The sequence below is a fragment of the Protopterus annectens genome, chromosome 12.part0 (genome assembly GCF_019279795.1).
Source record: "Protopterus annectens isolate FY-2018-M chromosome 12.part0, PAN1.0, whole genome shotgun sequence".
NCBI lineage: Eukaryota > Metazoa > Chordata > Ceratodontiformes > Protopteridae > Protopterus > Protopterus annectens.
Genome location: NC_056746.1, coordinates 791,414,168 through 791,437,813, shown reverse-complemented (window position 1 = coordinate 791,437,813; position 23,646 = coordinate 791,414,168). Strand labels below are relative to the sequence as shown.

At 37.7% G+C, this 23,646-nt stretch overlaps 1 protein-coding gene across 1 annotated transcript in view; it reads right to left on the bottom strand.

The window, feature by feature from the left end:
* LOC122816214 (probable G-protein coupled receptor 158) overlaps window positions 1-23,646 on the bottom strand; it is an 843,176-nt gene that overhangs the window by 805,059 nt on the left and 14,471 nt on the right. Inside the window, exon 2 of the mRNA XM_044088960.1 lies at window positions 14,946-15,157. Coding sequence (XP_043944895.1) covers window positions 14,946-15,157 — 212 coding nt within the window. The remainder of the gene's footprint in view (window positions 1-14,945; window positions 15,158-23,646) is intronic.

Sequence of the window (23,646 nt, the reverse complement as noted above, 5' to 3'; positions counted from 1 at the left end):
TAATTATTGTTCATATAACTGGGAAATTAATGAAAGGAGATTCTATAATGAGGGTAAAATGGAGATTGTCACTTGCAATCTGCAAATTTCCTATGTGTTCTTGTGTGTATGCTAATATTACTTTACTACAATTTATATTTATTGTCTGTCATTACTGTATACTTTCCTTCCCAGCATGGTAGTGCTGTTGTGATCTACAGATTTTCTAACTTCTCTTAAAAAGAATTCCTTGCTGCAGTAATAAACCAATGCTGACTAGAAGTCTCAGATCACACCAATCTAGCATTATACAGCAGATGAGAGTCAGTAAATATCACACCGGGCAAGCAGGGAGGCAGACAGGAAGGAAAAATCATGTTGTTAGTCAAATGTTTTTAGTAAGGCAACAATGAAATGCATTCACAGTCTGAGATCTCCAGGGTCTCTGGTTAAAACAGAATTGTGGTGCCAGGATTCCAGACTGATTGCTTAGCCTTATTCCTTCATATCACCCACTACAGGTATCCTGGGGTATGGTGCTAATGGGTCACCATTACAGGGGAGATGAATTTCACTCAGTTGAGGAAGCTGTATTACAGCCACAGATGTAACAAGGACTTGCTGGCCACCATTACAAAATGTGGAAGGGTTCTCCAGAAGACGTCAGGAAGATGCTAAATCTTGCACATGGAGGTCAACAACTAAAAAGGCACTTAAGCAGGTAAAATTGTAAAAATGTGATAATACAATTTTGTGAAATGATTCGTTATATGGTGATATATCTGATATGTTTAATAACACCAGTAAGATAGTGTGGTAAAACTGCAACAATGAAATAAAGTCCAACACTAAAATATATCCAAAGAATGCAGCCGCACAAAGCTATAATACAGCCTGTGGTTTATTAACTCCAAAAAGGCGAGTACAAACAAATATAACAATATAACAGTTTAGCTTTCTTCCACCTAAAATGTGGACTTCATCAGAATCAACAAAACAAATCTCTTGAGCTAATTTATCTGTTTTATGGCGCCAAAAATTCAGACTCATTTAAAAATTTAAAGAAACATATACCAACTCTATACATAAATAACAACACTATTAGTAATGAAAATAAAGAATAAATAGCAGAACTAAATACTACTAGATTTTACATACTTATCAACTATAACTTCTAAGACCAGTTGCTATCTCTCATATACCATAATGACATGTTTAATATTAAATCATAATAAATATTAATGTATACCAGCAGTTGTAAGATATTATAAAATTATTATAAAAACTGTCTATACTCATAATTGTATTCATAGGGGAACTAATTACTGTCTAAGGGGATACAAAAAACTAGTCCATACATATTTTCATTAATATATTAATGCTAACATATTAAAATGTTAAAAAAAATAAAATAATAAATAATTAAAACATAAAGGCCTACATCCTATTACATCTCTTGCCATAATATATATCTATACATAATAAATTCATAAATACATGTGTATATAAATATGTAAATATAATAATAACCCTAAAAATACAATTGTATCAATATATTGTATGTCATTGTAATGTATTTTTAGGGTTATTATTATATTTACATATTTATATACACATGTATTTATGAATTTATTATGTATAGATATATATTATGGCAAGAGATGTAATAGGATGTAGGCCTTTATGTTTTAATTATTTATTATTTTATTTTTTTAACATTTTAATATGTTAGCATTAATATATTAATGAAAATATGTATGGACTAGTTTTTTTGTATCCCCTTAGACAGTAATTAGTTCCTCTATGAATACAATTATGAGTATAGACAGTTTTTATAATAATTTTATAATATCTTACAACTGCTGCTATACATTAATATTTATTATGATTTAGTATTAAACATGTAATTATGGTATATGAGAGATAGCAACTGGTCTTAGAAGTTATAGTTGATAAGTATATAAAATCTAGTAGTATTTAGTTCTGCTATTTATTCTTTATTTTCATTATTAATAGTGTTGTTATTTATGTATAGAGTTGGTATATGTTTTCAATTTTAAATGAGAGAAATTTTGGCGCCATAAAACAGATAAATTAGCTCAAGAGATTTGTTTTGTTGATTCTGATGAAGTCCACATTTTAGGTGGAAGAAAGCGCTAAATCCGTTATATTGTTATATTTGTTCATCGCTTTTTGGAGTTAATAAACCACAGGCTGTATTATAGCTTTGTGTGGCTGCATTCTTTGGATATATTTTAGTGTTGGACTTTATATCTGATATGTTCTTAATGGCAGTCATTATTCTGTTAAGCAAAATTCACATAGTGGATGCTGGAGTACTAATGCAGCTAATAGCATGTCGGGCCTTTATTCTCCATGTTAATGAAGTCTTGGCTGAATTTCTCCAGTGCCCTGTAAATAAAGGCCACAATAGTCTGACTGAAAAGGGTACGCTGGATAATTGCATTGACATGGTAGCCAACTGAATTCATAAACCATGTATGTTAACAGTGTTACTGAGTTTAATTAATTTTATTGTGTTAACTACATAAATTAAATGGTCCCTGTCAGACCTTTTTCAACCATAATGCAATGTACAAAGAGCAAGATAAACACAGTGTATGCACACAGTACAGAGTACCCATCAACACGTAAACACAGTGTATGTCACAGTATAGGGTACCCATCAACAGGTAAACACAGTGTATGTCACAGTAAAGAGTACCCATCAACAGGTAAACATAGTGTATGTCACAGTATAGAGTACCCATCAACAGATAAACACAGTGTATGTCACAGTAAAGAGTACCCATCAACAAGTAAACACAGTGTATGTTGCAGTATAAAGTACCCATCAACAGGTAAACACGGTGTATGTCACAGTATAGAGTACCCATCAACAGGTAAACACAGTGTACATCACAGTATAGAGTACCCATCAACAGGTAAACACAGTGTATGTCACAGTAAAGAGTACCTATCAACAGGTAAACACAGTGTATGTCACAGTGTAGAGTAGAGTACCCATCAACAGGTAAACACAGTGTATGTCACAGTAAAGAGTACCCATCAACAGGTAAACACAGTGTATGTCACAGTACAGAGTACCCATCAACAGGTGAACACAGTGTATGTCACAGTGTGGAGTACCCATCAACAGGTAAACACAGTGTATGTCATAGTGCAGAGTACCCATCAACACGTAAACACAGTGTATGTCACAGTAAAGAGTACCCATTAACAGGTAAACACAGTGTATGTCACAGTATATAGTACCCCTCAACAGGTAAACACAGTGTATGTCACAGCAAAGAGTACCCATCAACAGGTAAACACAGTGTATGTCACAGTAAAGAGCACCCATCAACAGGTAAACACAGTGTATATCGCAGTATAAAGTACCCATCATCAGGTAAACACAGTGTATGTCATAGTATATAGTACCCATCAACAGGTAAACACAGTGTATGTACACAGTATAGAGTACCCATTAACATGTAAACACAGTGTATGTCACAGTGTAGAGTACCCATCAACAGGTAAAGACAGTGTATGTCACAGTAAAGAGTACCCATCAACAGGTAAACACAGTGTATGTCACAGTATATTGTACCAATCAACAGGTAAACACAGTGTATATCACAGCAAAGAGTACCCATCATCAGGTAAACACAGTGTATGTCACAGTAAAGAGTACCCATCACCAGGTAAACACAGTGTATGTCACAGTATAGAGTACCCATCAACAGGTAAACACAGTGTATGTCATAGTATAGAGTACCCATCAACAGGTAAACACAGTGTATGTCACAGTAAAGAGTACCCATCAACAGGTAAACACAGTGTATGTCACAGTATAGAGTACCCATGAACAGGTAAACACAGTGTATGTCATAGTATAGAGTACCCATCAACAGGTAAACACCGTGTATGTCATAGTATAGAGTACCCATCAACAGGTAAACACAGTGTATGTACACAGTATAGAGTACCCATTAACAGGTAAACACAGTGTATGTCACAGTGTAGAGTACCCATCAACAGGTAAACACAGTGCATGTACACAGTATAGAGTACCCATCAACAGGTAAACACAGTGTATGTACACAGTATAGAGTACTCATCAACAGCAAGTTTTGGGGGAGGAATTTGAGTATTTATAAAAAAATTATGCAAGAAGGATACACAAACCCAGTGACAGCAGGTTAAGACTGAATGTTTAATCCATGAGGTAGAATCCTCAACCACTGAGGTACTGTGCTACTCATTCGTATGCTTGTGAACTACCTGGAGGTCTTATCTAACAGAATCCATCAAGAAAGACTAAATAACTTCTATTGCTTTGTCCCTTCTACAATTTGAGATCCTGTGATTTAAGAGTGATAACTATAGTCACAAAACAGAACCACAACCAATTGTTCTGCACTATCTTCAGAAAATGCTTATTAATACAGCTCCTATTTTCTTGTCAGTTTTCTAACTGGAGAATAACAATATATTAAAACTGATTATGATTTCAAACAATTGTCTCTGAGGGTTAAGATACAATTTTGATTGTTAGATGAAGTGAGGATTTACATGAGCAATTAGTCACTGCTCCCCTGTAAATTGTACATTAATAAAGGTAGACATTAATACACTTCACTGAGCTGGGAAGCATCTTGCACTATTCAGTAAACACACCCAAATCACATTATGACACTGTAGTATTAGAATTACCTTTGCAGTAATAAAGATATGATAAGAAAAGTTGAATCTGCTTAATGTGAAAAAGTTTGCCTTTTCTTCACTGTTGTGTGATCCCAGAGTTGGTATATATAGTTTGTAGTGGGTGTTGGGGGTGCAGGGGCCCACCTGCATTTAATAGGCATTGACATTTTGATGGCTGAACATTTTTTATTTCAGTATTTTGTCAATCAAATGTCAGGGAACCATATATATGTATGAGATTTCTCATATAGAAGCAGAAGATTCTTCTTCATGGCTTGTAAGATATCTCTGTGAAACATAAGCATTCGGATTTGGCTAGATTTAAATAAAAAAAATAAGTTTGCAGCAGAACTCAAGCTGATGATCACCTGGGCTGCACCTGCAAATGGACTATTGTGATCTGTGTTCTACCCTATTAAACTAATCAAATAATTTATACATGGGGAGGAGCCAAAAGCCTCCTATACCCCTCTATACAGGTGGCCTTATGCCTTAAAGCTTTTACTTACCTTTAGAGAAAGAGAAGTTCATTCTGAGTGCGTGTTCACACTCAGTATTCCCCATGATTTGGGCACCTGTAGAAGGTTTACTTATCTATTTATTTACAAATTAATAACAGGTAAGTGAACTTTTCTGTGGACCCTTTTCAGCCATATCCCAGGTGAAGAGTACATCAGGTAATCATAATAATTAACAAATATCAGTGAAGTCTTTCAGACAAAAGGCAATATAGTAGAACAGTGGTTAGACAAAATCACTGTCGTAAAATGTGCATATGGTAATAGTAGAGATAATCACTCAGTAACAATATTAAATGTGTAAAAAGTATGGCAAATGACATATACAGACATTAGTATAAATCAGTTATGTTAGTTACAAAATGAAACAGAGCAGAGTAGATTAGAGTAGAGTTGAAGCTGAATGGTCTAGCCAGTACTAAGAAGGCAGGTACATTTATATTCCATATGGAGGAATTCCTTAAGATTGTTTTTTTGAACAAATATAATGTGTCATATTTTGATTCTACTTGCAGATGGTTCCATATACTGATCCTAGTCTATAGAAAGCTTTTTCTACAATGGCTAGTTTGAATCTTTGTCTGCTTGGAGTAAGAGTGTATTCTTGGCTACTTCTAAGGGAGTACTTTGATTTTCTAATTTGCAGCAATCTTGTGAATGGAGGACAATAGCCAAGTGTAATGATTTTAATTAATTATGGGTATATGACACTTAGCTGCATACTCCTAGGGTCAATGTGAATAGGGTCAACCAAAAGTGGAAAACGAAAAGAAAAAGTCTTTTTGCAGGAGGGCAAGATCTCCTATACCCCCATACCCTCTGCTAATTACACAAATCAACTCCAAGATTGATCTACAATGGAGAAACTCCCCAAATCTACACTGTTCGTGATCTCACACAGAAATAAAGCCAAAAATGTTCAATCAGATGATCACAATCACAATATTAAACCACCTCAATGACACCCATATATATATATATATATATATATATATATATATATATATATATATATATATTTATTTATATATTACACATACACACACACACACACACACACACACACACACACACACACACACACACACACACACATATACATGCATGAAATTAGTAAATTAGTATCTGGCAGGAAATGGATTGGAGAAATAATCTGTAGCTGTCACTCCTTTGGAGTCCATGGACTACTTTGCCAGTGACAGCAGAGGAAGAAATGCTCTGACCTTGACTTGATTGCCTTCCCATCTTTTTAGACAGACTTTGGGGTTACATATGCACCAGAACCAGTAGTCATTAAGTCGTTACCATGCTCTGACCTTGACTTGATTGCCTTCCCACCTTTTTGGACAGACTTTGGGGTTACATATGCACCAGAACCAGTAGTCATTAAGTCGTTACCATGCTTTGACCTTGACTTGATTGCCTTCCCACCTTTTTGGACAGACTTTGGGGTTACATATGCACCAGAACCAGTAGTCATTAAGTCGTTACCATGCTTTGACCTTGACTTGATTGTCTTCCCACCTTTTTGGACAGACTTTGGGGTTACATATGCACCAGAACCAGTAGTCATTAAGTCGTTACCATGCTCTGACCTTGACGTAATTTGTTGTTACTTACTCTGCAGCACATTTGTTCACTTGGTTGCAAGTTCTGCATCCAGGAAGAAAATACAGACTTTTTTATGTATAAAGCACAAACTGTTGCTGCCATGAGCAAACCTTTGTGGACTACTGCTGGCTTTAAAGAAAATATATGTGGTAGGGTTAGTGCAAATGAATTATGAAGAAGGTAATAATTAAAGAAATGCTATCTGTGTCTGATTTGGGGAGACTCTGTCTCCCTCCCCTTTGGACAAGTGTCTGTTCCAGTGCTTGCTCGCAGAGCAGTACTTTTACCCTTACCTTCAGTGGTGGAATTGAGGTATGTCTATGCTGCTGGACCCCAGCACAGCTGCACTGCTGGCTACAGACCTGATTACAGTAGCCATTGGCCAATATAGGATAACCTGCTGCTTAACAAGGTTTTGAAAAACAAAACAAAAAAAAAAAAAAAAGTCATGAGAAGTTATGAACTGCCTCATAGTTTGCAGAATGATGTTCTTCTTCAGCACAGAGCTGACTCAGAAATTGATAACTTTTTTGTTTTAGTAAACGAAACAGTTCATTACAACTTTGATGGAAAGTACACTAAATAAATGAACATGCAGCAGTAATGACACAGTTATTGCTAAGTGTGCCATTCTGCCACAGAGGCACCTTACCAAGGAAGAATCTCTACTATCACCAAAACAGCAGCAATATTAGCTCTTTGAACAATGCTTGTAAACCAACAAGCTATAACAAAAATACTCATACACACAGAAACACACATACATACACAGAAACACAGACAGACATGCGTGCACGCTCGCGTGCGCACACACACACACACACACACACACACACACACACACACACACACACACACAGTTTGTTTCTACACACATTTAGTTTCCTTACCTTGATAGAAAAGAAACAAATCACTAATCAGACATAGTCACTTTGGTAGCCTCAGCCTACCAGTACCTAGTAGTAGTACAGTAAGGAGGTGCATATTGTATGCCATTCATACACTCACTCAGCTTTGTCACACACAATGATTTTATAAGATGACAGAGACTGGAATGCAGTAATGGAAAATCAGTTTAAAAAAAAAAATCACATTATTTGTTGGGAAAATCAGAACTATGCACTATCTACAGTATTAGTGTCAGACTCATAATCATGAAAGTAAATGTCTTCATCTTAGGATATGTGATTTCCAGTAATATTCAGAGCAGTGGGTTTTCCATTGAACTGCAGACAATATGAATTCTTCTTTGATGCTTCTTGCCATAAGATGCATTTCTGTCAAAGTAGCATTATAAACAAGTAGGCATCAGTAGTAAAAGTTTCTTGCCAGAGTATGTGTGAGCGATAAAGATAGTCAGCAGAAACTTTACATAAGGGATCCCAGCAACAATATGCTCACCAGTCCACTGGACATAAATGACAGATGGAAGGAGAACTTCCAACAGCTTCTGAATGAAGAAAACCCCACAAAAGATGTACTGCCACAATGAAAGTCCACCATAGATGAAATAAGAACAGCACAAAGTAAAATGAAATCAGGGAATGCAGCAGCCTCAAATGCATTCATGGCAGATATGCTCAAGATGTTGGGGATGTTAGCAGAGAAATGGATCTAGAGGGTACTTGTAGCAATATGGACAGCAAGGCATATCCCATATGACTGGAGAATAAGCATTCTATTACCAGTGTACAAGGACAAAGGGGATGTGTACAACTCTTGGCAGTACAGAGGTATCAAACTTGGTTACACTGCAGGAAAGTTCTTGAGAAAGTGACTGATAAATAATGTGCAAAGTAATAGAAAGTAAGATGTGAGATGAGCAGTTTGGATTTAGATCAGTAGGCAGCATGGCCGACTTGATGTTTGCAGTGAGACAGATAGGTGAGTAAAGAGTCCAATTTGGGCATTCAAAGACATGCGTCTGGAGCGTTTCTCCCCAGGCCTCAGCTGAAAATACACTCTGTCCTAGTCAGACTTTCCCGGTTAACAAATTTCTAGACTAGGAGAAATCAAATGATAAGGTCCCATGAAATCTGAATTGGCTAATCATCCAATAGTTTGAAGTCCCTTAAACATTAGTAGAATTAGTTAGGCTCTGTATAAGGTGTGAAGATAGGTGAAAGCTGCCAGCCTAGCTAGATAGAATTTTGTAGATAATTCTGTCATTTGTAAATATTAATGTAAGCCACAGGCTTGTTCTTTTAAATGTGAAAAGACTGTATTGGATGTTGAACTGAAAAAAAATTGAACAACAGTTCACTCTGCTGCAAGCAGTGTGGGAGGGACCCTACAAGGTGGTAAGAAAGGTAAGTGATGTTAACTACATGGTAGAACTGCTAGGGAGGAGGCAGAAGCACAAATTGTACCATGTTAACATGATGAAACCTTACCATGATAGGGAGGCCCTTGTGCTGAGCATTTCCCGTGGATGGCAAGAGAAGTCTGAGGGAGATCTGGTGACTGATCTCCTCAGTGAGGCTTGGACTGACACTTCAGTGGAAGGGATAGCAATGTCCCAGCAGCTATCTCCTACCCACATTTGAGAAATCCATGCAGTGTTACAGGAGTTTGGGGACATGTTCATCAGGAAACCAGGGTGCACCCACGTGGAGCAAAACCAGGTGGATACAGGACCCCAAAGGCTTATTAGACAGGCCCCTTATAGTATACCTGACAGAGTCAAACAGACTCTTAGGGAGGATATACAGGAAATGTTGGTACTGGGGTTAATTCAAGAGTCCAGCAGTTCCTGGGCCTCCCCAGTGGTGCTGGTGCCAAGGAAGGATGGCAGCACCAGGCTCTGTGTGGACTACAGAAAATTAAATAGTCACACAGAGTCAGATGCTTACCCCCATGCCTAGGACAGATGATTCCCTAGAGCAGCTGGGTAGGGCTAAGTATCATACAACTATCGATCTTACCAAGGGTTACTGGCAGGTGCCCTTGACTCCCAGTGCTAGAGAGAGATTAGCCTTTGTGACTCCTTTTGGCTTGTATGAGTTTACAAAGATGCCCTTTGGGATGGAAAATGATGAAAAATGCCCCAGCAACTTTCCAGAGGCTGGCAGATCATACCCTAGCAGGAGCAGGAGGGTTTACCCTTGCTTACCTAAATGATATTGCCATCTACAGCCACTCCTGGTAAGAGCACCTTCAACATGTCAGGGAGGTGCTGGGCAGACTACAGAGGGCAGGATTGACCATTAAGCCCAGCAAATGTCAGGTGGGTATGGCAGAGGTCTCCTATCTGGGACATAGAGTGGGGAGTGGTAAGATCAGGCCAGAACCTGCCAAAGTAGAAGCCATTCAGGCATAGCCTGCACCTGTTACCAAAAAGCAGGTGAGGGCATTCTTATGAACAGCAGAGTACTACAGAAAGTACATCCTCAGTTATAGTACCATAGCTGCTCCCCTCACAGACCTGACAAGGAAGAACTGACCAGATAAGGTAGTGTGGACCCTAGCATGTGAGCAGGCATTCCAGAAGCTTAAAGAAGTTTTGGGAGGACCCCCTGTGTTAGCCAGTCCAGATTACACTAAAGAATTTGTTGTGCAGGTGGATGCTTTGAACTATGGGGTGGGGGGCTCTACTTAGCCAGATTTCTTCAGAGGGAGAAGAGCGCCCAGTGGTTTATCTCAGTCGTAAGCTCCAACCCAGGGAGGAATGCTATGCAGCTGTAGAAAAGGAATGTCTAGCCATAGTGTGGGCACTGCAGAAACTTCAGCCTTATCTGTATGGAAGAAAATTCACTGTAGTGACAGATCACAATTCCCTAACATGGTTAAACAGAGCCAGCCAGCAAAATGCCAAGTTGCTAAGATAGAGCCTAGGGTTGCAAGCATATGATATGTCAATGCAGCACCACAATGGGATTAGCAATGCCAATGCAGATGGGCTCACAAGACAGGGAATGGGGTAAAGTATACTCAGATAGACCTAACCCTCTCAAGCAACGTTTCTCAAGGGTCACTTGAAAAATTAGCTTGAGTTCTCGGGGGGGTGTAAAGATAGCTGAAGGCTGCCAGCCTAGCCAGATCGAATTTTGTAGATAATTCTGTCATTTTTAAATATTAATGTAAGCCACATGCTTGTTCTCTTAAATGTGAAAATACTGTATTGGATGTTGAACTAAAAAATGTAACAGCAGTGCACTCTTCTGTAAGAAAGCTGATAAGTCAACTATTGTGAAATTCTTTGATCTAAACCTCGGAGCCGAGATGTATAGAGGAAGACATTCTGCCTATTGTTTTGAGGCCAGAGTTAATGGCTAGAATTTAGATGTATAATTTATTTTATTGCTCTGGCTTCCTGACCAGCTGCAAGATCACAAGGGCTATTAACCTCTGAGTATCTGTTAGACTGGGAACCAGAAAGAAATGATCTAATCTGAAATTAATCAGTGGTACTGTGTTATCAATTTAAGGACAGAAAGAATGAGGACATAAAGCATTTGTTTTGAGAACATCCAACTCACCAGCACTGCCTGTGTTCTATATGTAAATTTATTTTAGAACTGCGTTTTCTCTTAGATATAGCTAGTTAATTGGAAGATTAGATTAGTTTTTTTCTGTATTAATGTCAGAACTTTTGTACTGTATTATTTTAAGTATTTCTCTGTGATCTCTGAACTTGACTAGCACTGTGTAGTAATAAGTATTGTCTTGTGTTTTTATTATTTATTATTAAATATTTCAAACCTTTCAACTGTGGCTGTTTTGTGTAGAGATAATTTAAGCTCTATGTGTACATTGCCTGTATTTAGTGATATTATACAAAGCCACTTCAATAAGCCTTGACTGTTCACTTACCATTTGGATAATAATATTGCACAGTATAATTGGACACCCTTTCATAAAGACCTTTTAGTAGCTAATAAATAGTAGTGGGTGGTGGCAAGTGGTACTACCGTATAGTCTGGGTAAAAGGGGCACAGCTGGAGAACCTGTGCCAGCCTTCCTCAGGAGTGTCTGTGTAGTTGTATATAACTCTTATCTCAAAGTGTGTGTGTGTCAGCTACTTGGGCAGGGACACGAAGCACTGGCTGGACAGAGAGGGTGCTGGAGGTTTTAGCTTCTCCATGAGAATGAGATCTGGACCCTATAGCTCTGCCAGTGTGGAGTCTTGTTGGGGACTTGGAGAGAAAGAGAGAAACCAGCCCCAGACTGACTGTGATCTCTGTATGCTTTTAAGGGAAATTGTACTTTACTGTGATGAAACTGAGTAAAGACAAGACAGTTATCATGACACCTAATGAGGAAATCAGAAGAAGTTGAAAATTGAGATAGAAGGGGAAATACTGGAACAGGATAACAGATTCAGGTATCTGAGAGGGGTAGTTTAGGAGAAGGGAAGCCCAACTGAGGAGGTCAAAGTCAGAATCAGAGGGGCTGTGGCCAACTGGTGCAGAATGTCAGGGTCTTAAATAATTGAAGAATGCTAAAGAAGTTGAAAAGTAATGTGTACAAAACAGTGATGCAACAGTGGCTTTGATCTCCTCAATGGCCACAGACACGGGTTGGGTTGAACCTGTGGGAGAATAAGGTGGGTCCATACCTCTCAACTGTCCAGATTTTCACAGAATGTCCAGATTTTTGCCTCATGTTCCTCATAAAATTTGCGGTCTTCTGGGAAATCATGGAAGACTGAAGTCACTAAATAATTACTTGTATTTGACTTTCAGAATTCGTATCTTTCAGAAATTGAATATTAACACAAATCCTGTTATTCTAACAACTTTCTAAGTTTATATATAAATACATTTAAAATGTTTCCATATGTTTGGGCCTCTCTCCCCCTATTATGGTATGCTTTGTCCAGATCTCTTGAGCTGAGAGGTTGAGAGGTATGGGTGGGTCAGGTAGCTACGGTGAATGAGGAGAGGAGCAGGTTGCAGTGCTTGTCAGCTACAGGAGGTAAACGTACTATAAGCAGGTAATATTTGCTAGGATAAATACAGTGCTGCACTAATAGAAAAATAGGACTTGCCTGATTGCAGGGGAACTGAGAGTTACAGCCTAGTACTTTCTCTGTTAATTATGCTTCATGAAGGTGTCAGTGTTTGGAAAATTAATTCTTTGTCTCCTGCACCACTGAAGGAGTTGAACACCTCTTGGGAAAGGACTGCCTGCACTGTAAAACGACAAAAATGTAGAGCATGATTACCTGTCATGGGAAATTTGCAGGCTTTGATTTCTGTGATGCAAGTTCTACAGGCATTCCTCTTGCCTTCCCAGTGAGCACAATGGGGCAAGACCCAATCCTTAAAATTCATATATCTCAAAAATATATATTAGGTACAGGTTTGCACTTTGCGCCAAAAAGGAATTCTATATACCACATTGATACATATAATTTGTATGAAACAGGTTTTGTAGATCTAAGATAACTGGATATTAATGCTCTTTTTGAGTCCAACTTTTCCAAAATGAAATTAGAATGATTTCATAAGGTATATTATAGTTTTGTGTATTTTGCATTAGTATAATACCTTCAAAATGCCATAAAAGTCAGCATCGTGAGATAAAATTCAGTAAAACACAAAGAATCATTTTTACATTCTCATTATCTGTAAAGGACTTTCTTATGAAGTATTTTATTTGTTGCAAACATACATTACATTGTTTAATATTACCTTACAGCATCGGTTATATGGCGTTGAGATACCTGATTCAGAAGAGTGCTGTGATCATCTTCTGTTCAAATACCTTTCCTTCACAGTATAATACATATGCCACCCCTATCCATTTTCTAGAAACCAGTGGATGCATTTTTTGTGTACCTGCCCACATCCACCACTTACTTTTGCTATGGAATGCATGAGGCTGTAGATTCCATAAGCAGCACTATCAATTGCATGTACTGTGTGCTTTCAGTGTAATGTTTAGTTTAGAGGTAAGGGGCATCCATGGCACCTACCACCTCCTCAGTAGCAGCAGGTTTTAGACTGATTAAAGCAAGTAGTCATATTTCAAGAGGAAGTACTCATTAGTTGAACCAAACCTGTATCTATCACAAAAGGGTGTCCCTATGTTCCCAAAATAAGAATAGTTCCCATGTACTGAATTCAGAATGAGAAAGGACCAGGATGTCATTTCACTTGTTTGCGCTAGTTGATGAAAAGAATCATTAGTACATTTCTTCCCATAGGAGGTGTATTTCAGTCATGCATTCCAGACACCATTGCAAAGATATAATCAGCAAAGAAATGTATGCTTGCACAGGCTCTCAGAATGCATGTGTCACAAAATCACATTGTTTTTATCTTATAACATTGCATCTTCTTTTGAATAAGAAATAAACTGTAATCATGTAATTATAAAGTATCAGCTTCTTTAATAGGGTAAACAATCTATTTTACAACTGCTCTTAAAAAAACTGATGTGCTTGCAATCATTCAAAGAAAATTATGCAATGGCTTGAGGCATTTCAATCACCATGCAGCATGCAGGTTCTGCTATTTAATAAATGTTCCCTGGTGACATTAGCTTTTTATTCTCATTAAACTATGTACTACATATTGTTTTGCAGGTTAGCAAACAGATGTTAGGTAGCTACTGACAACTGGCTTAATGTGTGTGTGTGTGTGTGTGTGTGTGTGTGTGTGTGTGTGTGTGTGTGTGTGTGTGTGTGTGCGTGTGTGTGCGTGTGTGTGCGTGTGTGTGCGTGTGTGTGTGTGTGTGTGTGTGTGTGTGTGTAGTGTGTTGTGTTGCGATGTGCAATGTCTCTCAAATACAACAAATAGTAGATGTATAAAACTATTCAAAAATAATACATTATTGACTCAAAAACCTAAGGCGGGCATATTTTACTAAGCACATTTTCCAGTTTTAATCAGGTAAAGATCAGATTTTACAAAATACAAAAATAAAATGTTAAGAGTACAGCTTTTTCAAAACCTCAGATACCAGAGAGTGTGGAAAAATGACGTTAGGGTTATATTTATAAAATGAATATATATGCATATATGTGTGTGTGTGTGTGTGTGTGTGTGTGTGTGTGTGTGTGTGTGTGTGTGTGTGTTTTGCCCCTCTGCCCACCTTTCGCATGTGTTTTTTAGTATCTGTGGCTAAAATCCAATGAAAGCAGAAGCATGCATTGCAGTACTATGCTACTAGCCCTTTTACCTTGGTTCTGCGAACGTGGTAAACTACAAGCATGCTAATGAAGTCCAGGACCATGCAGAGTGCTTGGAATGCGATGATAGTAATCCTTAAGTACGTATCCTCCTGTGCATAGCAGGGAGTGTTGCCTGTACAGTAGGAACAGCCTTCCCTGCAAGGCAGACACTTGTACACATCTTCTGGCTTCCTGTATGCTGGGAAATGATTATTCTTTTCTGAAAACATTAAAACATAAAATAAATCATGTAGCCCTTACATAACGATGTTTCTTTCTCAAGTTTATTGGCTAAATAACAAGCATAATGATCCTCGTGTTTTCCGATTGTATGTCAACAACAGAAATAGACATTTTCTGTTATACATTAGAAGGTTTTAGTAAACCACTGTTACTTTTTAGGAAAAGATACAATATTGTAAAAGAATGATTTCCAGTTATAACACATTTCTATTTTACTTTCATGAAATTTTAAACAAGTTAGGCAAAATCAGGAAAATTTTGAGTGAAACACGTTTACATACATGGCATTTATGGCATTTCTTGTCTAATCATAATTACCTCAGTAAACATTTCTTTTCAAAATCAGATCTCTGAGAGGCAAGAGGGAGGGAATGGACTTTTGCAAAGAACTAAAAATGAAATATTGTTTTCCTTAGCTGTCTTCAAGCAGTAGCAAACTGACTGACCTTAAAACAAGGAAACAAATTAAGGCCATGGACATTTCTTTTATTGTTTATGATGCTTTGCTAAAATAAACTCAGAGGTACAAGAAAACATTAAGGAAAAGAGCATCTATTTTTGTGAATTAGAATTATTCCATCTGATGTACAAGAGCCAAAACAGAACAATAAAATCTGTATGATGTCCAGATACGGTGTGAATATTATTTATTTACAATATCTACCTTAAATCTGTATTTTAATTGTATACTCACTGTGCATCTTTTATAAGTATCTTCCTCAAAACCTATATATTACTTGTACGTTGCCTAATCCCTATGATGAAGTATATAAGGAATTTCTATTTTTTCATATTGTATTAAGTTTGCAGATTTCCTATAGATGATCGCTACCTGCTGAATGGGACCTTTTCATCAACAAACAATAAAAATGGCTTAGGTAATGCTCTGTCACAAGATTATGCTTTAAAACTGAATTGTTGTTGTGTTGGTTTTATGTATTGTCCTGCTTAAGATGACCTGATCAGAGCTTCAAAGACCACTTGGATCACCTCACTAACCTGGTTAACAAATAAATAAAAATAAAGTCAATTGCTTATAAAACTTAAAAAAGCGGCACATTACATATAATATGATAGTGCATTTTAGAGCAAGTGCTCCTTTACCTCCACAGTCCTCAAAAATTATATACATCAGCTACAAATTCATACTATATAGAAGAAGGAAGAACATCCCCAACACAGCATGCAGCAGTGTTAGGCAATCTCTTGTTTTACTGTAACATAAGTGTGAATAACATTTCTGAGATCTTGAGCCCTGAGAACATATGGGGTAGATTATGCATGCATATGGTTATATGTCTAGGGTCTGTATCATACAAATATACACTGTACACATGAATACAAATGTGTTACCTGATAGAAAATGTAATTCTAAATATCAACCTTTTAACTTTCTTTGTATCATTTTTTTTATGTCAGGTAAGTTATGACTACTAAAATAACTCAAGTCATGCTCAACATTTTCTAAAGCAAGAAAGATCAAGCAGATCCAAAATGTGATGATACATGGACTTCTTTAGGTTCTCTAAAAGTCAGCAGTGCCTGGTCATAGTATGCTTGTCACTGTTCATAGTAATCATGAACTCTAAATTTCACAGTCTGATACTGATGTCGATAATTCCCAGTATGTATGGTGGGCTCACTTGACAACTATCACATGCTTGTAATGTTATGTACTTGACAGCTGTTACATGCTCATGATGTTCCGTATTTGACAGCTGTCACATGCTAGTGATGTTCTGTACTTGACAGCTGTCACATGCTTGTAATATTCTGTACTTGACAGCTGTCACATGCTCATGATGCTCCGTACTTGACAGCTGTCACATGCTCGTGGTGTTCTGTACTTGACAGCTGTCACATGCTCATAATGTTCTGCAATCTGACATGTCATCATTAAGCTGCTGCCAAGTACTATTCTAGGCACAATTCTTTCTCCAGTAATTTACCTACTGCTGCTTCTTTCTCTGTTTCATGTAAGATTGGTGCTTTTGGAACTGATTAGTTTGCAGTTATATACATGCCACATTCTGTTATTTTATTTTGTATTGAGACTTTCATTTTATGATCCTTTGAATGTAGAGACATGCAATCTCTTAATTCCTTTCCCTAGCATACAAGGCATTAGATGATGCCCATCACTAAGTCCTGAGTGATGGTATTGAACCATACAGGTTAGTATGGACTGTGTTTAGCTGTTAGTTGTCAGTAAAAGTAAAGCAGTTTCTTCTGTCTAATATTCTTCCTCATAGTCTTAAAGCTAGTATATATTGTACTTTTGTTGTTACAGTCATATATTTTAGTTAGTAAACCAAACTTATTGACCAAATTCATGTCTGTACACCTTGTCAGACCTAACCTGAGAGAGGTAATATCTTGTCAAGTTCAACTTAACAAAGCTAAGGAAATCTCAAAATCTCTGATATATTATTTTTTTTTAAGAGTGCACCTGCAGATATGTCTTACCTCTCAACCTCTTAGCCCAAGAAGTCTAGACAAAGCCTGCCATAATGGGGGGGGCAAAGACCCAAAAATAGGGACATATTTTAAATATTGCTCTTAGAAACTTAAAAAGTAGATAAAATAACTAGGTCTGTGTTAAAATTAATTTTCTAAAGGATATAAAGTCTGAAACTCAAATGTGTCACTATTTACTGATTTCATACGTCAGATCTTCCCGGTGATTTGCCAGAAAACCAAAAATTTTACAAAGAACAAACAGAAATTTTGGGGAAAATATCTGGACATTCTTTGAAAATCTGGGTAGTTGAGAGATATGTTTGGGGGCATGGGGGGATTGCTCAAGTGCTAGATTTTTGCTGTTTAATTCCGATTAAGTTACCATTGGCTGTTTTCTTCTGGTTGTAAGCTCATCTTGATGCAACTGGATTTATTCTGTTTCTTTGTGTAGAGTCTCCATACTGCACCTGCTTTCAGTGTGTTACCTTAATGGTGCTTTTATTGTAGAATATTATTTCATAAATCTGGCACTGTTAATGTTTGACAAATTAAAGGCATGTACTGATGAAGCTTGTTGCTTTTCTGGGACAATATTCCCTGACCAGATTGCAAATTTCACTATCATTGTTATTATTGGCCTTCACTCAATCAACATTTTCTCAGTTCCAGTTTCTGTTGCATGGTGTGACTTTTTATTAAATTAATATTTTATTGATTTTTACTTGACTAAAAAGAATGATACACATTAGCGGAATCTAAACCATATGCATCATGTGTGGAATCAGAATTATATGTAGGGTGGGGCATTAGGACATGAGGTGTAGGCTTTTTGAGACCTGGCATCCCCTCTACAAAAGCAAGCAGCACAAGATCAGAGAAGAAGCCTTTCCCCCCCTTTTCCTTTCTGCTCATCAAATGTATGCTGTGGGGCACCAGATAAAGGAGCAGCACCAGGTGCCACATGAGACAGCAATGGCACTGCTTGGAATTAGTCCAGACTAAACAAATGTAGGAAGGAAAGAATGTTCTCTGAATATGTTATTAATGAAAGACAAACAATAAGTTCAAAACCTTGCAGTCTGGTTGCATTGAAAGTCAAGCAGCAACTTAAGCCACAGTCCATTAGTATCTTATGACGTTTGCCAGGAAGTGGAACCATTCTTCTAAATCTTAGAGCAATCTTAGCAGCTTTTATAATACACTGTAGCATGAGGCCAGTCCTTATAAAATAGCTTGTCTTGGCAATGAATTCTTGCATCCTGGGAGGTACTCTATCCCATTCTGCAGCTCCTAACTCAACAGGATGCTGAGTTATTTCGTAATTACTTTGAAACAACACTCTCTCCTAGTAAGAGTCACAATTGTCTGCCTCAATGATCAGACTGTGGCAGCAGAGTATCACGTATATCTAAAAGAAGTGAGCTCTGTCTATGTACAAAAACTTATCTCCAAATCCACGGGTGACATCTCAGCAGGGACTGATGGTGTTCCACCCAAATTTATACAACTTGTCTCAGACTTGCTGTCTATACTTGTGACTAAGCTACTGAATCAAACCATTTCAGATGGATTGGTTCTCATCCTGTGGAAAAAGGCATGCATGTTGTTCAAAAAGGTGGAGTTTCAGTTGAGCTTAATAACTTCAGGCCTCTTGCAATTTCTAATCAATTTTGTAAAAATCCAGGCATGGCCAGTCCATAAATCACTGACCTATCCCTTTATGTCTATTCTCTTATTAAAATATTCTCTTCACAGTCCTATAAAGGAGTTTTCTGTAAGTGCTGCACTGTGTGTAGTTGATGAGTCTGTAAGACATACCCATAACAACAGAAACATGGTAGGAGACCTATTCCTGAATAGCTTTTAATTCTGAGGCTCTCAACTTATAAGAAAAAATAAACTGCTGTTGCAAAAGAATTACAGTGAAAGTGGAAACTCTCTGTAAGACCACTAAGGCATTGCTGTAGGTGAGAGCTTTAAACTCTGCACCCCCCCCCAAATGGGGGGAGGGGCTGTGTCCACCACACCTTTGCTGCTTTTGCAAACTTATTCTGAACTTGCTGTAGCTTAGACAAAGGGAAATAATTAGAGGTACTGAAAGCCTGACCTTAGTATATATTTTCCAAATTTGCACAGCCTCATTACTTCAAACAGAGGCCCAAGAAGGGCATGTCGAGTGGGGCAGCTGGAGGTGCAAGCAGTTAAGGAGGATGATCGTATTTTAGAGTAAACATTGATTATATCCTGATCTCTCCCTGCAGCAATGCTGCCTGCAGAGTAACATTTAAAGAGCCATGATTGTCAATTAAGAGTATGTGGAAAGGGGACATGACACTGCCTTCAGGTAGCCATGTTCATTTAGTTTAAGTGCTTATGTTTAGAGCCATAACTACTGTAGGGACAAAGTTGCAGCTCCTCCAGTGCAAGATGTCAGGAGGCAAATCAACATATGCTGTTAGGATGTGAGAGCAGTAATGGCATTCATTTGTGAGGCCATGAGGATATTGCAGCTTCATAAGAGAATGCTGATACTGCATTCACAGTTATAGCTGAAAGCTCATGGACTCATAGCTGAATACTGGGATAACTGTAAAGGTCATGTTAAGCCTAACCAATAACCCAAGGTCAGAATCAAAGTATGTAACTTATGTCCATGTGGTGAAGACCATAACCATTATGCGGAACCACCCCACCCTAATTAGAAATCAGAATCAAACCTTATACCTTGCATTGGTAAGGCTAAGACCTTAACCATTATGCCAAACCCACCCAACCCTAATTAGAGGTCAGAATCATACCCTGTACCTTGCATCAGTGAGGCTAAGATCTTAACCATTATACCATACCAACTCCACCTTAATTAGAGGTCAGAATCAAACCCTGTACCTTGCATCGGTGAGGCTAAGAACTTAACCATTTAAACAAGTCTCCCCCTCATCTGTGCTAACCATCACTCCCTTATGTATGGAATTATCAATAAAAATGTGCTTGCTATGGTGGGACCAGCAACTTGCTACAGCTACAGAGTCATATAAGATTTTATTTTTGTTTTTTAGCTTTAGGAAGACTTTTATTTTATCTTAAACTTTAAAAGGACCTCTTTTGTAGTTCTTAATTTTAGGTTGAAGATATGCCAGTCTGGGGAACAGCCCAAGCTGCCAGACAATCTAGCTATGACTCTACTTAAATCTGTTACAAAACACAAAATAAGTGAATAATAAATGAACCAAACAATAAATATATTAAAAAGAAATGAACAACTACTTAGAATCCATATATGGTTAGGGGGTCATAGCCTTGGAGTTAGTATCTAGAACTGTAAAGTCTGGAGAATTGATAATAGCAATTTTCATTGGCATGTAAAGCTTAATAATGCTGTTCTGGATGAGATAGCAGCTAGGAAAGATTGTGATGTTTTATTTTCTAATATGTTTGACTTTATAGAAAATTCAGTTATAGAGAGAAATAAGGCACTTTGTTTGCTGGGGTTAAAACAGTTTCATCCAGAGATCCAGCAGTGATAACAGGGCTGTTTACGTAAATTATGTATACAACCCTATGATATAATGGAAGCTTTCTGTTGTTATAGAAAGTGTCATCTTCAACTACAGGAACACATACAAAGGAAGTTTACATATCAATTATAGAGCTGTATAGATAAACTATACTATTTAAAGTTTTTCTGTCTGAGGCTGTGCAGCTTACACTATCTCCATATTCAGGGCAAACTGTGTCTGGCATTCAGTGATCTTCAAAGTAGTAATGGAACTAAATAAAAATGTAAGGACATTAACACACAATAATTCATTGTGCACTGTTCCTGATCATAGGACAGTAGGACAGACAAGCACAGCATATAAATATATATATATATATATATAAATCTCAGCCACCATATTATGGAACATACTTCTACTATTAGGAAATTGTCCTGCTTAAGCAACTTTAAAACAGAATTAGTTATCAGGATTGGTATGTGTGGATATGTTTTCTGGTTTTCTGTGCACTGGAGACTACATGCCACTTTGCATTTTAGTCTAAATGCAGCCCCCCACACCTATGAACCTAAAGGGTCTATGTTAGAACATCGACTTTTTAAAATGTCGAATGTTCTAATATTGGCCCCTATTCAGTGAACGCTGAGAATATCAAACATGCAGAACAACTAATTTTTTCCCAGGGAAAACATTCGCTGTTCCAACACACATACACACAACACAAGCACACCAGACAAACAGCAATCCATACACATACACCTAAAATCCTACATCTAACCCTACACTAAACTGTACATACACCACTAGCTATCCACTTACCTTAACCCAAACCCTAACCCTAAGGTCCGTCACTATTGCACACTCAACTCACCCGTGCCCTAACACTAACTCAACTACCCTGCCCTAACCCTCACGTCCACACAATCGCACACTTACCTGACCCGCGCCCTAACCCTAACTCACCTACCCTGCACCCTAACCCTCACATCCATACAATCGCACACTTACCTGATCCTGACCCGTAACTTTCCACTACAGTGCTGAAAATAGCAAAGCCACAGGAACGGCCAACCGAATTCCTTCCCTAGGAAGAAATTCGGTGTTCTGCAGCTTTGCTATTTTTAGTGTTCGCTGAATAGGGGTCGATATTAGGACATTCGAAGTTGTGAAACTTCGATGTTCTAATATAGACCCGAACCTAAAAGTTAATCATGAACGTCAACTAACTGGATCCGCTGCAGGTTAAACTTGGCTGAAGATGATTGTCACTTGAAGTGACAGCCCGACCCCATGTGTAAAAAATGGGAAAAAGGGATTGTGGATGGATGGAGGGATGGATGGAGTCAGCTATTTGGGAATAAAAATGAATCAGATTTAATAACCAAAATATGAACTACTAAAATATATAATATGAGCTAACAAAGCAGTCAAAAAATAAGAGTCCAACTGAATAAAAGCACATTGAACAGACGACATCCAGTCCAGCACAGTACTTGTCTGTTGTTGCAGTCTGGTTGAGCATAAATGTGAAGGCTGGAAATAAGCACTAATAGGGCATTTACCAGACCACCAAACTGTTGAAACTTCACAGCATATACATGGAGAAGACATTCAAACTCTCAGACGACTCCAGCAATGAAAGACATACACAACAGCATTGAAAACATTTACAAAACAAATCCTGGAGCCTTTAATTGCTGAGTATAGGATTAAATTCAAATTCTGAAAATGACAGTGGCAAAAATTAACTTATATGGTTCTTAATTTAGAAAGGCAGGAAGGTAACATTAAATAAAAATGCCAAGCTACATGTTTGTATCATATCCAAAGGAACGCAGCAGAAGTAAATTCTCAACAATAGCTCTTCAAAGCAACTTCTAAAAAGCATCAATCAAAGTTCCAAGTAGAAAATGAAAAACTTTCAAAAAAAACTGTAAATGGTTGCCATCATTGCTGGATTTAAACATAAACTGCAGACATAATCTACACCAGTTGATTTGGAGCAGTCAATCAGTCAATGTCAAACTGCAATAATGTGGTGAAGCAATGACAACTGTTACTGACACCTGATCACAATGGGTTAACCCCTGTGCAACATAAACCGTCACAGAGAGATATAACAGATTAAACAAAACTGATAAAATGGCCATGAAATCCAACTACAACTGGTTGACAGTTGTTATGATAAAATAGTAACTGCCTGTGAAGTTCGGCTTGGGCTTCTAACTGCCATCATCTTTGACCCAGCTGCCAAGAGACAAACAAAGGTGACTGACAGGGAGTGACAACAGCCACAGACTAAAAACTACATGGGATCAGTGTCCTCCCATAGCAGGAATTGCATGTTTAGAACACATCCACCAAGATACAAACAAAGGTGACTGAAAGGGAGTGACAACAGTCATATACTAAAAGCTACATGGGATCAGCGGCCTCCCTCAGCAGGAATTGTGTGTTTGGGTAAACTAATGTAAGTGACTGGAATTTATTGTACAGAACAGCGAAAGCA